The 15,197-nt window shown below is 42.2% G+C and overlaps 1 protein-coding gene across 1 annotated transcript; it reads left to right on the plus strand.

The window, feature by feature from the left end:
• Positions 1 to 935: 935 nt before the first annotated feature.
• Positions 936 to 14,492, plus strand: dkk2 (dickkopf WNT signaling pathway inhibitor 2; the record flags this gene model as incomplete). Its single annotated transcript, XM_083909195.1, has 4 exons — positions 936 to 1,139; positions 11,726 to 11,876; positions 12,582 to 12,701; positions 14,242 to 14,492. 4 exons carry the CDS (start codon positions 936 to 938, stop codon positions 14,490 to 14,492), a joined length of 726 nt encoding a protein of 241 aa, XP_083765321.1.
• Between the last annotated feature and the right edge of the window lie 705 nt (positions 14,493 to 15,197).

Raw genomic sequence — 15,197 nt, forward strand, 5'->3', positions numbered from 1 at the left:
TCTATAATACTATATCACTAACTTTATCATTATTGTCATCATGAGGGACGCCTCCAGGGAACACAGTGGTTATCAGATATTGTTTTATCTATATCTATATATATATATATATATATATATATATATATATATATATATATATATATACGTATAAACATTCTGAAATGATGGGATCACTACATTTTCACATCATCCTCAAGTGCTTTCGATTGTTGATTTGTTGAATGTTCACATTTTTATTTTATTTGCGCACAAACTGGTGACTTTGTGGAAAATGTTGCACTTTAAATACAAACTCCTCTCTTTTAGCTTCCCCACATATTTCCTATATGCGTCCAACCTCCTCGCAGTAAAAAAAAAAAAGGGTCAAACGCCCAGTTAAAACACACAGTGTATAATTTTATAGCTTTTTCCCAACGGGGCTCCTGGTGCCGGTGTCGAGACGACAATGCGCAAGCAGCAGTGCCGCACACAGATCAGTTTCATTCTTTGTCAGTTGTGAATAGGGGCGGAGGAAGCAAACTCATTACAATCCTATAAAAAGAAAGTATCCGAGATCATAAAACACCCGGGCTGCAGGACTAAGTGCTCACTCATAGACAGAGACAGAGTGGAAACCTCTTGTCAGGTTTCTTTCTGACCCTCAGCGCATCGGCATTTTAAACAGCTTCTCTTATTCATTGTTTTCCTTCCACACTGGGCTCTCTGTTTTTTTTTTGCAGATAACTATATCAATGGCTGTCATTCTTTTGAATATTTGATTCAAAAACATCATCACTATCACACTCTCTCTGCTTTGCAGTCGGACACGCGTGTCACATGGACACTGCCAGGGCGCACGCTTCTCAGTGACAAACAAAAGTTGTCTACTTTTTTTCCCCAAGCGATTCGATCTTTTTTCTTTTTTTTTTGGTATTACAGTATTTTATTCGAGGATGCCCGACTCTACATGGAATAGATGCTGTGTTGTGATGTTTCTCGTCGCTGCGCTAAGGACGGGGGCATCTCAGGTATCAGAGGCGCGCCCAAAAGCGAACTCCATCAAGCCAGCTCTGTTGGGAGAGACACCTACACCAGCCACAAACCGCTCCGCCGCCGTGTCCAGTGCCATCACGAAGAAACACAACATCCTCTCACAGGTAATTTGAACGATCTACTTATTTACGGAGGTCTTGTTTAATGTAAACGGAGAATTTACGCACTGCGTAAAAAGTGGATGAACGTGAAGTAAAAGTAGACGTCCTTTAAAAACATGACAACAGGACAACTTCATAAGAAGCATATGCTTTAATATTATAATAACCATAGTGATACACACTACAAGTGCAGATAAAGAGCTTTCCTTACAGATTCCTTGCACAACATCCTCGCACAGGTCATTTGAACGATCCACTTATTTACGGAGGTCTTGTTTAATGTAAATGGAGAATTTACGCACTGCGTAAAAATTGGATGAACGTGAATAAAAGTAGGCGTCATTTAAAAACATGACAAAAGGACAACTTCAGAAGAAGTGTATACTTTAATATTGTCATAATCATAATGATACACAGTACAAGTGCAGATATGGAGCTTTCCTGGCAGATTATGAGTGTGCCACGAAGTCACATAAGCGTGCGTAATTGTCCCTGAAACTGTGCCCATGTAGTTTCTTGAGGTGACCAATTAAAAAACCTGTGAATAGTTATTGGGAATTGCAGGGATCGGACCTCTCATAAATCCTAATTGTTCCTCAGACCTGACGCCACCGTCAGTGTAGCGCACTTCCACAGTAAATCATTAATGGCTGCAGAAATGTGAGAAAAAGTTAACACTTGGGGTAATTTTCTGTCTGGGTCCTCGTGTCATTAAAGTGGCCCAGACGCTTGCTGGGATTATGAGATTCTTACTGTGGGGCCTCTGAGGGATACTCTTACCAGCCAGCCACTTAATATCCACTCAAAAAAAAATTAAAAAAAAATCAACTCCTGCTGTTTCAACAAAGTGCCAAATGACCGTCAACAAATGTGGGATTAGAAAAAGAAAAAAAATTGATTTCAAAGCTTTTATTCATGCAAAAACATAAAGATCACTCCTGTGGGGATCGATTGAAGTTTTTGAAAGTAAAACGTGTGTGAAAGAGAATTAACTGGACACTTACCGACCGTGTAGGAGTGTGATGATGTGATGGTGCCTCACAGTGTTTTTCTGAGCAGCAGATGGCACTGCCACATCTCCATCACATCCCTCCACAGCAGACAGTCAGATTATTCCTTCATCCCCCCCCCCCCTTCCTCACAGATTTATAACACTATTTTCTGCTCTAACATCAGCTGTAGCACTGATAGCGTTGGATATCTGTTAAGTGCGTTGTGCAGCGCTCTGACATCCAGCTCAGACGGAGGGAAAAATTATGGAAAAGCCACTCTCTCTTCTCTGCGGAGTGCAGAGATCCAACCTCAATCAACATTGCCAGACCTCAATTTGAACGCCTGCTTACATCTTTGCCATCGCAATAATCTGAAGCGGTTTGGAAAGCATGGACTGAGGAAAAACAGTATGTGTGCGCACAGACCACCGTACTATTATTAGACTAAAATGCCCTGGTGTGTGTTGTAGTCTGTCCAAATCAAGATGGTTAATACCATTTATGGCAGGAGGAGGGTTTTCTACTGTATATTTTTATATATGTGCGAGACTCTTTTATTTTTATTTGCCAGGAGGTTTTTAAGAAATCCAACAGTCGCAGTCTTTTTCTGCTGGGCCAACTGTGCGGCTGGACGCTGGCAGCCAAACTACACTGACCCTCTGCTTCTGAGCTGTTTATGAGCAGAACGAACCGACAATAACTCGTTTTTCTCTCTTCGCGAGCTTGTAAATGTGCGATTTCAAGGATCGATCAAGTATAACAAACCCAGAGTAAGTGCTGTGAGCGTAAGACAACACGGCACTGATTATAGGCACCGCAATCTACTTTCATTTGTGCACAGAATAAGTGCTGATTAAGTCTTACTAAAGTGTAGAAAGTGGAAAATGGGCAAGCGTCAACTCAAATGTCTCCGAAATTCTCCGCATCTGCATTATGGGAAACTTCAGCGCCAAAAAAATCTTACAAGTAGATTTATGGACAAGTTGTCACGCTGTTGATTTTGTTATAGTTGGTGTGGAATCGTTGGCAGATTATCATACCTCTGGAGAGCTCGCAGTGGTTTTCAGATAGATGTGATTTTAAGCGTGCCAGATCTGTAAGTGAGAATCTCAATAATTCCCCACATGTCATTTTTGCTACTATCCACTTTGCAATTCGCTGTCAAACATGCAATATTGTTTACAGATTTTTTAACAAAGTCTTCCAATAAACTGCCATCAGGGGCTTACATTCAAATTGAGCAAATTATCAAGAGAGAGGGACTCTTGCCACCACGCGGAGACAAGGGTGTAATTTGGTGTTTTATCCATCAAATTAGAAATGCTGGTCAAAACCTTCAGCAGTGGGAAGCGTTTGACAGCTTCATACGCGTTTATGTCCTGCAGATGCTGACAGCGTCTTTGCGATAAAGGGTTCACTCAATCACTGAAGAAACCAGGGGTCAGGATTTGGCTTCACCTTGGCGGTTAGTCCAAGTGCAAAAACTTGCTGGGAATTTTTTGAGTTTGTCTGACCCCGCACGCATCAGCCTTGACTGAAGTCAAACCGACAAAACCAAAACCTCTGAGACCTCGACAGCCGCCGCTCTTGGGTGGCACTGTTGTTTCTTGGAGAGGAACCAGAAGAAAAGGATAGCAGTGTGGGGCAGACAGCGTTGACCACCGTAACCTCTGAACCCACAAGGGAACCAACAGTGTGGCTGCGTTCATGCACTTACACGTCTGTAAAACATCAGGCAGCCGATCAGTCAGTCAGCTTTAACAAGTTGCTTTATTTAATTCCACACAGACACCACTTTAACAAGCAAATCTCTGAGGGCTCTGACTATAAAACAGCCACGTCGAGCCTTTCTCCCTCTGTCTGCCTCATCCCTAACCTAAAATAACTGTTTAGTGATCCTAATGAGCTGAGAAAGAGGGAGAAAAGGCGACAGAGGAGGTGTGACTGCTTGTTAGAGTTTGTGCCTCAGTCTCCTGGTCATGTGGCCTCCTGGTCTGTGGGTCCCTTGGGCACCATGAAGGCCCTGCACTGGAGCCATTAGGAGCCTCCTATTTTGACCTGTTTTACTGTAATTGGAGAGCTGTTTAATGAGAGAGGAGATTCATGCACCTCTCATTCCGCAGGATTACACCTTTCAGAGCAGCATACCATCAAGCGCCCCCCCCCCCCCCCCCTTTATTTTGATAGTCTTTGAAGAGCGCAGTCACTCACAGACGACCGTGCGTCTTCATTCACGTCCGATGAATAAGATCAACTCGGAATGTATACTTAACTTAAGGAAGGTCTCGTTTTTTGGAGGACTTTGGTTTCGAGCGCTCAAAGGGGACGCGCGGCCATAAACACATGTGTTTTGAGTGATGAAAGACGCCAAAGCTGCGTTTGAAGACAAGGTTTGTAAAAAAGTGACTTGTGTGCAGCCATCCCTATGTTATCTGACACCGGCTGTCTATGCTTTCAGGGCATATGAAGTTTGTTTATTCTGTGACATCGTTTATTTGACTCTGGAAGGCCACTGCCACTCATTAACACCATTCACAGGTTCAGGTTTGCGCGCTTGATCTCTCACTTGAGGGTCAAGCGCAATCACGACACCGGGGGTTTTAGTCACACATGGACGTGCGACAAACGTGTGAAGTCCTTTACCTTAAATTAATTGCTGCTTTTTGTGCCTTTAGTCAAAGGGAAGAAGAGGAGATGTTCTGTCCTATAACTCAGGCTGTATGAAAATGATTACGGTTGCAAAAGGAGGTCAGAAAATGGATTTGGGAAGACTTGTTTTAAAGACTTGGGGTGAATTCCAATTCCTTGCTTAACCCTCAATCTCAAAAATGCGCGCTCCCTCTAGTGCAAATGCTGTCCCGATTACGTTGAGGGGCAAGTTTAAGGGCTGCATCGCCCTCAATGTAGTTTTTTTCCGAGACCACCCTTGGGAGCAAGGGCTACCCAGAATGCATTGCGTGTTTTCACATCACAAAGATGGCGCCGAAAGCAGCGAAAAGAGTACGCTACAAATTAAGTATTTTCTTTGTTAATAGAGATATAAAAATGATGAAAACCATTGTATTATCTTAGTTTAGGCCCATATTATGGATTACTGACGTCATTGTTGCGTAACGTTTAATTTACGATCTTTTGTCAATAGCCGACCAGTGCGGACAATCGATCGTTTGCTATCGTTTACTTTTCAATAAGTCGTGGTGTGTGGTAACTGTCAGCTGAATATGTCCATGGTTGTGGTATTTGTATGAGTATCATCTTATAACTAACTGACAACCTAATAACTTGACTGACAAACGGATCGTGATAAATATTCCTGACGTAAATGTGTTCTTCTTCTTTTTTGGAGTTGACAGACTGGACGCAGCTTTCTCGTTATTCTGCCCCCTACAGTCTGAAGACGTATCTGCATTTAAGGGGTGTCCCATTTCTAAGTGACAAAATAAGATTAATAAGCCAGTTAAGATTAAGGGTTGAGCTTGAGGGTTAAGATAGGAATTGGAATTGGCCCTTACAATGTAATTGATAGTATCAAAATATTTCTCATTGTGGGTTCTCTTACTTTAGCCCTTAGTCGTGAACGTGAGCATGAATATTTGTATGTGTATGTGTACTGCCTCTCTGGTGAGGTTTGATGTCAGATGATGATGATGATGCTGATACAGCAGATTTTTAGCTTGCGGTCGAGTCACGTATGGTAAAGTCACACACTCGTATCAAATTCGGCAGTGATTTATCGCACGCAAACAGCCCAGGGCCGGTAAATGTTTTGTCTGTCGATTCATCACAGGCCAGAGTAGCGAGAGAGAGAGAGAATCTTGTGCCACAGACACAAACTGACACTTGCGGCAGTTCCACAGCCGGCAATAAGACACTCCACGAATTCTCCTTTTGAATGGAGTTTCAAGCTATTACCTTGTTGACTGAAAAATAAAACCTTGCCTGCATATCAGTGTTTCTGCCAAAATGTGGCGGCGCTGCTTATTGGGCACACAAACTCTGGCTTTATCCAAGTCTACTTTGTCCTCGCACTCAACCGGTTTATCACGTTTCCAGCTGTAACGACGCTTGACAGTGGACCTTTTTCACCCTTCAAATGTGGCACATGGGCTTTTCTTTTCTTTTACGTCAACAAAAAAACACAAAAGAAATGTTTTTCCCAATCACATGGACAACTTTCTCCACTGACACATGCTGTGGTGCTTGTCAGGCCTCCCCCAAAAAAACTGGCCTGGCTGTTCTCAGCTGACTATTCCTCACAACCAGGATAAAATGGATGCTTTAGTGAAGCTGAAGGACCTTTGCAACTCTCAGTAAAAGCGAGGGAATGAGACAAAAGCAATTATTTTAATCCCTCAGACTCCTACTATGCAGATAGAGGCATTCTTAGTTATTTTTAGACATTACAGGGTGCTTCCATGACTTATATCAGCACATTGGAATGACTCTACACAGGTAAATAAGGGATCCTGAGAGCATGGGGACGGTTCAAAGTCCCCGTATATCCTGTAGTAAATCCCTTGTAGATTGTTGCTCCCGCACATTTAAGTTCCCTCTTCAAAGTCGCGGTGCTTTACCAGCACGACGGCGGCACGAGACAGGGCCGGCCGGGGGGCTTCCCTTATGACTCTGTGTCTGTCTCGGGGCCTTTATCGTCTCACCAGCATACCAAGAGAGGCTGCGGAGTACACAGCTCCTCAGCCCACTTCCTGCACAGGATACAAAGCCGTGCTTTTATGTGTGAAAGCTGTCTCGGGGTTGGAGAAAATAAGGGAGACGACAGAGATGGAGATGAATGGGACTCATCTAAATGAAGCCCTGTCTCTCAGAAGTTGCGAATGAGCCGTTTTAAAACATGACATGATAAGGCGAGATTATCCGCCCGTGATTTGGGGGTCAGCCTTGTATCATTGGGTTTCAAAGAGCTGTCTTGTGGTTTGAGCCATGATGGAAGAGGTGAGCGCCGTTTCTTCCTCCACACCCCCCACACACACCCGCCCCGTGCAACATGCACTGTAATCCATCCAAATCATCTGCTGGCCAAAAAAAAAAAAAAGGAAGATAGGGATCAGAGTACGGTAGTATGAAGTACTGCTGCACGTGGCCAAGGTCATTTGTCATCTAATGCAGATAACAACACATTTTTTATGTACGGGGGTGAATGGTGGGGGTGATATCCTGCCTCTTGATCTACTCTCAGGCTAAATTTCCAGCATTTTTTCCCCCTCCTCAGCTGTGATTACACCACTGGTCCATGGCAACAAAGATGTTCTCCTGATAGAGCCATTGATGCCGAAACAGAAAATCACACTTTTTTTTGGGAACAGTTGCTTGACAATCTCATCGCTCTTAGTTACTTATTGAATGAGATACACGAGTTTAAAAGCAGAGGATTAAACATTATTTGTATACAACATGAAATAAGGGTTCCAAAAGGGTCCTTCTACAAGGGATGAGGTTCTACCTGGAACCATTTACTTCTGAAAGAACTCTTTTCAAGGGTTCTTGGTAACACCAATGGTTCCAGTAAGAACCAATTTTGATCCAGAGAACCCTTTAAAACCCCTTTCCTGAATAAAGGGTTTTAAAGGGTTCTTCGTGGAACCCTCCAAAAGGGTTCCAGGTGGAACGTTATAGAAAGGTTTTACCTGGAGCCAAAAAGGGTTCTCCTATGAGGACAAGCCGAAGAGCTTTAAATGGTTCTACTTAGCACTTTTATTTCTAAGAGTGCATTATCATATGGTGAAGACCTTACTATATTATGAAGAGAAACATGAGTTTAAAAGCAGAGGATTAAACACTATTTGTATACAACATTTACACTCTTAGACATAAGGGTTCCAAAAGGGTTCTTCTACAAGGGCTGAGGTTCCACCTGGAACCATTTGCTTCTGAAAATCCCTTTCCCGGAGAAAGAGTTTTTCAAGGGTTCTTGGTACCAATAATGGTTCCAGTAAGAACCATTTTGATCCAGAGAACCCTTTAAAACTCCTTTCCTGAATAAAGGGTTTTAAAAGGGTTCTTGGTGGAACCCTCCAAAAGGGTTTCAGGTAGAACCTTTATAAAAAAGGTTCTACCTGGAGCCAAAATGGGTTCTCCTATGAGGACAAGCCGAATAACCTTAGATGGTTCTACTAAGCACTTTTATTTCTAAATAAATTGGTGGATCACTACACTCTTAGAAATAAGGGTTCCAAAAGGGTCCTCCTACAAGTGCTGAGGTTCTGCCTGGAACCATTTGCTTCTGAAAAAACCCTTTCTTTGGGAAAGGGTTTTTCGTAACACTAATGGTTCCAGTAAGAACCATTTTGATCCAGAGAACCCTTTCCTGAATAGAGGGTTTTAAAAGGGTTCTACAAGGTTCTACGTGGAGCCAAAAAAGGCTTCTTCTATGAGGACAAGCCGAATAACCTTATATGGTTCTACTTAGCACCTTTATTTCAAAGAGTGCATTATCATATGGTCAAACCCACCATGAGCAAACAGACAGTGAGAGTGGAGAAAGAGAGAGAAAAGAAAACTTTAGAAGTCTCGAGCATGAACCAGACTCAGAGAGCAGCCATCTGCCTCAGCTGGTCGTCTCTGCAAACTTCTAAAATAAACCTACAAGAACCTCTAAAGCTAATTCACATGGAGCAGCTTTTCCTCATTTTTATCGATACACAACCAGACATGTACAATTTCCACAGATTCCTCAGATTTATAGTCACTTGCAGTTTCGTGTTTGCAATTGTTTAGGGACTGACACAAATGTGAAACATCACCTTTAAAGAACGAGCTGCAGATGTGTTGGAGGGTTGGATTTTTGGAAATGAGGTCAAGGCTAATTTTCCCACTCTGCTCATGGTTGTGACGCTAAGCTAAAACAATCCTTTGTTGGCCGCAGCTTTCACTGATTCACATACTGTCCACATTTAGATATTAAAAGGGTTTTTCCCCATAATGGTAAAGTATTTCTATCAGAGTTGTGATGTAATTCCGTGACATCCTTACAAGCCTTTATTATACCTGGCTTTCATAACCTCACTATATGACTATTTTAAAGATATAAAGTGTTTTTGCATACTCACCTGTTTCCCCCTGCAAAAAAAGTCTTGTTAATATTCTGGGAACAGTTCCTAACATTCTAATAGCGAATTAATATATAAATATATGTAAAAAAAAATCATGGCTTTGTTACTTCCATCAACACATTAAGCATCTGGATCGTGGGAGTCTGACATAATGATGGATGAACATTCGGCGTAATATTCCTGCTCAGTTTTCTATGGCTGTATCATTGCCTCCATGTGTTTCCAGCCTGAGAAAGTCAGCATGGCATCGATCCAAATGTCTAATCTTGTTCACTGTCTGAAGCACGAGGACATCGAGCAACAACTTCCAATGCGCCGAATGTGATACGTGATATTTTGAGCGCTGATTTCGAACATGTGGTTTGCGTTGGTGTTTCTGGAGTGACGCCTGTTCTTTTCGGGCACGGCCTTCCAATCTCTGCTGACCTTTATTCCCCCCGAATCAAGTTAGCTGTTTATTGTGGCCGTAATGATTTTTTTTTTTTTTTTAAACTCTGATTTTAAACCTCTTTCATGTTCATTCACATGTTTATTGTTCCCTGTTTGTCGGTGGTAAACCGCACTAAATCAGATCTGTCAGTGTGGTGCCAGCTGAATGTGGTTGTGGTGCGTGTGGTGGTGTGCCAGCCAAACATGTTGCTCTAATGTCAGCCTATACTGGACATAATTCACTCAGTCACAATCCATATCCTGCTCATTGTGTTATGCATCTGACTAGGTGTTGTGTTTTTCAAACTTTCTTTTAAATTTCAATAATGCACCCAAAACTGAAAGACTTAAAATGAGATAAAGATGCTCAACGCTGTCTCCTGACCTTTGCCGTGACCCCAGTCAGATTATAAGTGCTTTGCTCCAAAATGTCCCTCGTCCTTCACCAGTTCAGCATAAATGCATGGCTTTATTTCATTTGTCTGCAGAGTTCGTTTGATTTGCGACACAATTAATGTCAAGCTTCTTTGCTCCTGCTCCAAGTCAATAATAGCAACAGGATTTGCATGTGAAAGGAATTATATAAAAAAAAAAAAAAAAAATGCTTCCAGTAAGACTGGTTTACAAATTTGTTATGGAAAAAATGAGCTCGGCTCTGAATGTACTTTGCACTGTTGTGGGCGGCAGGGTACTGTGTTTGTATGTGTTGTTTATTATGGTTTGGTTATGTCAGTGCTCATATGGAAAATACCTGAAGGTTTTTTCTTGTGTGTTTCGCTGGAATACACAGCACAGAACATGTACACATCAAGCTTTTAGCGAAAAAACAAGACTGCAGACATCATTAAGCATAACGTTTTTCTTAGATTGTAAAATCTAAAGGCTCCTTTGTTTTTGACCACACTAGAGGACATGTTGGACAACAGCCTCCTATCTTCAGTATCTGGACATGCAGAGGGGCGTTCCTCAGGCTTCTCTTCAGTAGTTAGCTGTAGGCAACCGGACTTGGATTAAGTCGATGTTCCAGCTCTTCAATATTATAATATTAAAATAAATATATATATACATATTAGAAAAACTGTGGTATTGATTTCCAAAACCAAGTGTTAATGATATATGTATTATTTTTTTTGTGTGTTCCTCATTTCCTAAAGAAAACATGTCTGGAAGCAGCTGCATGCATGTATAAAAACATTTATTTGTAGGTCGATGCACATTAATTGCACACTAACACAGTTTAAATGCCCTAACATAACATTTTATTGGATTTATTGCCTTCTTCACAAAATTCAAAGCAGGTAAAGGAAGGTCTCTGCATGCAACTTGCATTCACATTCACATCCTTTTACTCACACATTCATACAGTGCAGCAGCACTTCTTTCCGTCACACATTTTGAGCCCCTGCGACCTTCCACGACCTGCTCTTCTACCGAGCCATTTCCACGCCCACATGTGTGTGTGTGTGTTCTACTACACCAAACACAAGTTGAATTTTATTTTATTACAGAAAATGTCCTACACTCTTCGAAATAAGGGTTCCAAAATTGTCCTTCTACAAGGGCTGAGGTTCTACCTGGAACCATTTGCTTATAAAAAAAACAAAAGGGTTTTTCAAGAGTTCTTGGTAACACTAATGGTTCCGGTCAGAAACATTTTGATCCAGTGAACCCTTTAAAACCCCTTTCCTGAATGAAGGGTTTTAAAAGGGTTAGGGTTCCACCAAGAACCTTTATAAAAAGGTTCTACCTGGAGCCAAAAAGGGTTCTCCTATGAGGACAAGCCGAGGAACCTTATGTGGTTCTACTTGGCACTTTTATTTCTAAGAGTGTATACTCATGTCTGGGAAACATAAAATCACACAACACAACATGACCGTATGTCAAATGCTCATAATCTGAGAACACCAACATCGCACTTAAGATTCTGACTTATCTGGATAGAAAATGTGACCTCATGAACACAACGTTTTGCCAAGGAACATATATTTGAACACATGAACCCAAATGTATCCATATTGGTTGATGTATAATGAATATGTACTGTACATATGCGCTGTGCCTTATTTCCAGAAGTCTAAAAGCATCTTTTCCTCAGCAGGTGTATCCGTGCAGCAATGACAAGGAATGCTCTGTGGGCAGCTACTGCCACAGTCCTCAACACGCTCCCTCGCGCTGCCTCACCTGCCGCAGGAGGAAGAAGCGCTGCCACCGCGACGCCATGTGCTGCCCAGGAAACCGCTGCAGCACCTGTACGTATACTCGTACTCACACACATAGATTGATTTTAATTATTGTTCCAAATTATCTGGGAAAGGAGACTTGTTCCACATCACTGAACAAACAGTGCCCAGAGACTTCATGAAGGAGCTAATATATATATAAAGCTGCCATATGTAAGAATGTGGCCAAAAACAGTTACTACATTCAAATTCAAAATACCGAGGTCTTTTAGGTTACGTTTTTTGACGTAACTGGCAACCCGTGGTTGCTCGGCAGCTGAGACTCTACTGACTGCAATGATTGTTAGACGGCGGTAGGTGGCGCCACATGCCAAAACATGATTTGAAAACATAAACATGATTTGCAGTCTGCAAAAGATTTTTTTTAATGCAAATATTTTGTCTGTACTGTTGTTGTTGGTGAGTTCAGTTTGTTATATGAACATTATTCCTGAGTCTCTGTGACATATTAGAAGGAATTTATTTATTTATTTATATAATGCACCTTTAAATAATGCTAAAAACATGCTCTTAGACAGGAACCTGAACTCAGGTTGAACTGTGTTAAATTCATTCCCATAGTTTAAGATTCAGTGCTCATATTTTTAAGTTTTTTTCAGCAATAACCTGTGAGTGACACAGACACCAGAGAGGCTAAAACTTGTTTTAACTGACTTTTTTTCTTTCTGGGATGTTCGGTTTTTAACGCTTCCTCGTCTTTTTTTCTGTCGTCAGTCTGCGTCCCTATCTCTGAGAGTGTCCTCTCGCCTCACATCGAGCCCGACAACAACAAACTCTTCACCAAAGAAGACTGGAGAAAGGGCGGCAAAACGCATCCAAAGCATTCTCTTAAAGGTAAGACTTCGACCGCACGTCTCTGAGAACCATGTTTAAAACATGTCCACCAGAAACCGTCTCTGAACACTGCCGCTGTTGTCTCCCTCTCTCGCCGAACCTGTTGTTTCGCTGTCTTCCGTGCGTCCTCCAGAGTCCACAGTTGATGCCAGTCCGCAAACTATGTTGATAATTATCCCTCTGCTCATATATCAGTGTCTGTGAGCCCACAGCGCAGCGTGGTGAGCCTCGGAGAAACCACATCCCTGCTGTTTCTGCACCTACATAAAGCCGTACAAACACTTTCACTGACGAGCTCACATCGTGTGATAAACAAGCGGAAACCACAGAATGCAGATCTGGCATGAGCATACCTAATAACTCACTATGACCCCTGCCTAGCATTAATGTCACCTTATTTATGGTAATATAAAAGCCTATCCATAAAGTTATACGTTTAACGAGACACTTAAATTACTCTCTAATGCACCTTCAAGTCCGCAGACCTTAATGCGAAAAATCTATGTTAAATATGCTGTAAATATGGCCATTTATTTTATGCTCCTTCTCCTTAAATGTTACTGCACTATTACGGCCTTTGCGTGAGAAAAAGTCCACTCGCACAGAATCTGTGGCGTTAAACCAGGGGTTCTCAAAGTTTTGATACCTGAGGGCCAATTTAGGATCCCAACGTTGGACTGAGGGCCGCCAAAGGAAAAAAATCAGAAAGAAATCCCATTTGGAATAATTTTAATGACCAGATTGCAGTTCTACAGGTTACACGTATTGGTCTGTATCCGGTAATGTCCTATAAACATTTAACAAGCTTAGTAACTCCTGGATTAAAACTATCAACTGTAATTCATTGCGGGCCGCCAGAAATGTTTCTGCGGGCCGCCATTGGCCCCCGGGCCGCACTTTGAGAACCAATGCGTTAAACCAATGCACGTTCAGCAGCAGTTTTTCACGCGAACGGCTGGAACTTCGCGCTGAAATAACTAAATCAGCAAAGTGTGGTTTTTGTCAGCGATACAGGACGACTGGTCTGAATGATAAAGCAGCCTTTGGCGAGAGGTGATATAACGTGTTTCACAGGGGGAAAAAAAAAGTGTTACAAATTATACATTCATCAAGTTAATACTCATCTCATGCCAAAAAAATCTAAGACTCAGACCAGATGGGACTATATATGGTTAATTTACAGAGTAATAGCTATAAGGCTTGATATACAGAAGAATACAAATGATTTGATGAAAGTTGAAAGCTTTGTGCTGTCTCTTTTTGTCTCTGACATGGTCACACTTAGTGCAATCTGAACTCAAACGTGGGGGAAAAGGGTTGCTAAACAACAGCACAACATCTTAATGAGCAGTGATTATACGTTTCCTTTTCTCTATTCAACTGAATCACTGTTGGGCAAACTTGAAGACGTTGAGGGGTTTTATGTGTCCGATGAAGCATTTGTTTCTGTTTTACCTCCTCCAAGTAGAGATGTGCCAACTTGATATCCAGTTTGGAGTTTGCATCTGATCAGAAGTTCTTTCCTGTCTTCCTCTGTTAGGGCACGAGGGCGACCCTTGTCTGCGGTCATCGGACTGCTCCGAGGGCTACTGTTGCGCCCGCCATTTCTGGACCAAGATCTGCAAGCCGGTTCTGAGGCAGGGAGAGGTGTGCACTAAGCAGAGGAAGAAAGGCTCTCGCGGCCTGGAAATCTTCCAGCGATGCGATTGCGCCAAGGGCCTCTCCTGCAAGGTGTGGAAAGATGCCACCTCCTCGTCCAAGTCCAGGCTCCACATGTGCCAGAAGATCTGAAGCGGAGGCAGCTGCTGTCGGCATTGAGGCCTCTTGTCTCCATCTGCCAGTTGACTTTTTTTTTTTTTTTTTTTTTGTAAAGGATGGGTTGTGGCTGTATTGAAAAGACAGAGACTAACAAGAGACAGAACAGACTGTGTGGGTTCAAGCCTGCTATTCAAGAAGCTCAGAGTGAATGGGAATGCTTTAATGTGTCTGCTGAGTGAGTGTTTCATTCCCGCACCCACGTCCAGTGCACACCTGCATCATCACACTTTCACCGCTCACGGTGTGTCTGCCCACAAATACAACAAACCTTTTACACATTCAGGGAGCTACAGAGTTAGCCTAGCAGTAGATGCTGTGATGGGTGGTGTTTCTACTGTCGATGGAGACAGTAGACATACTATCAGTCTTTCAACAAGCTCCGACTCACAATAATATGACACGTAATTATTGAGAAGCCATATTTCCATTCTTTAATTCCAAGTCCTATTTCTTTAAAGGTCCCATATTATGCAAAATCAACTTTTCAATCATTTTAATAGGCCCTATAGGTCACCAAAGTGTGAAAAAAAGATGACTCACTCATGTTTTTTATGGTCCTCCTCAGTCTAAGTACAGGAGATAAATCATGCAATGTTGACTTCCGCGCTCATTGGGACGTAACAATGCGCAAAATTTCTGGAATTGTTGTCTCACGGAGCTCTGCTTTGTCCGTAAAAA

Source organism: Microchirus variegatus (assembly GCF_963457635.1).
Source record: "Microchirus variegatus genome assembly, chromosome: 23".
Classification (NCBI taxonomy): domain Eukaryota; kingdom Metazoa; phylum Chordata; class Actinopteri; order Pleuronectiformes; family Soleidae; genus Microchirus; species Microchirus variegatus.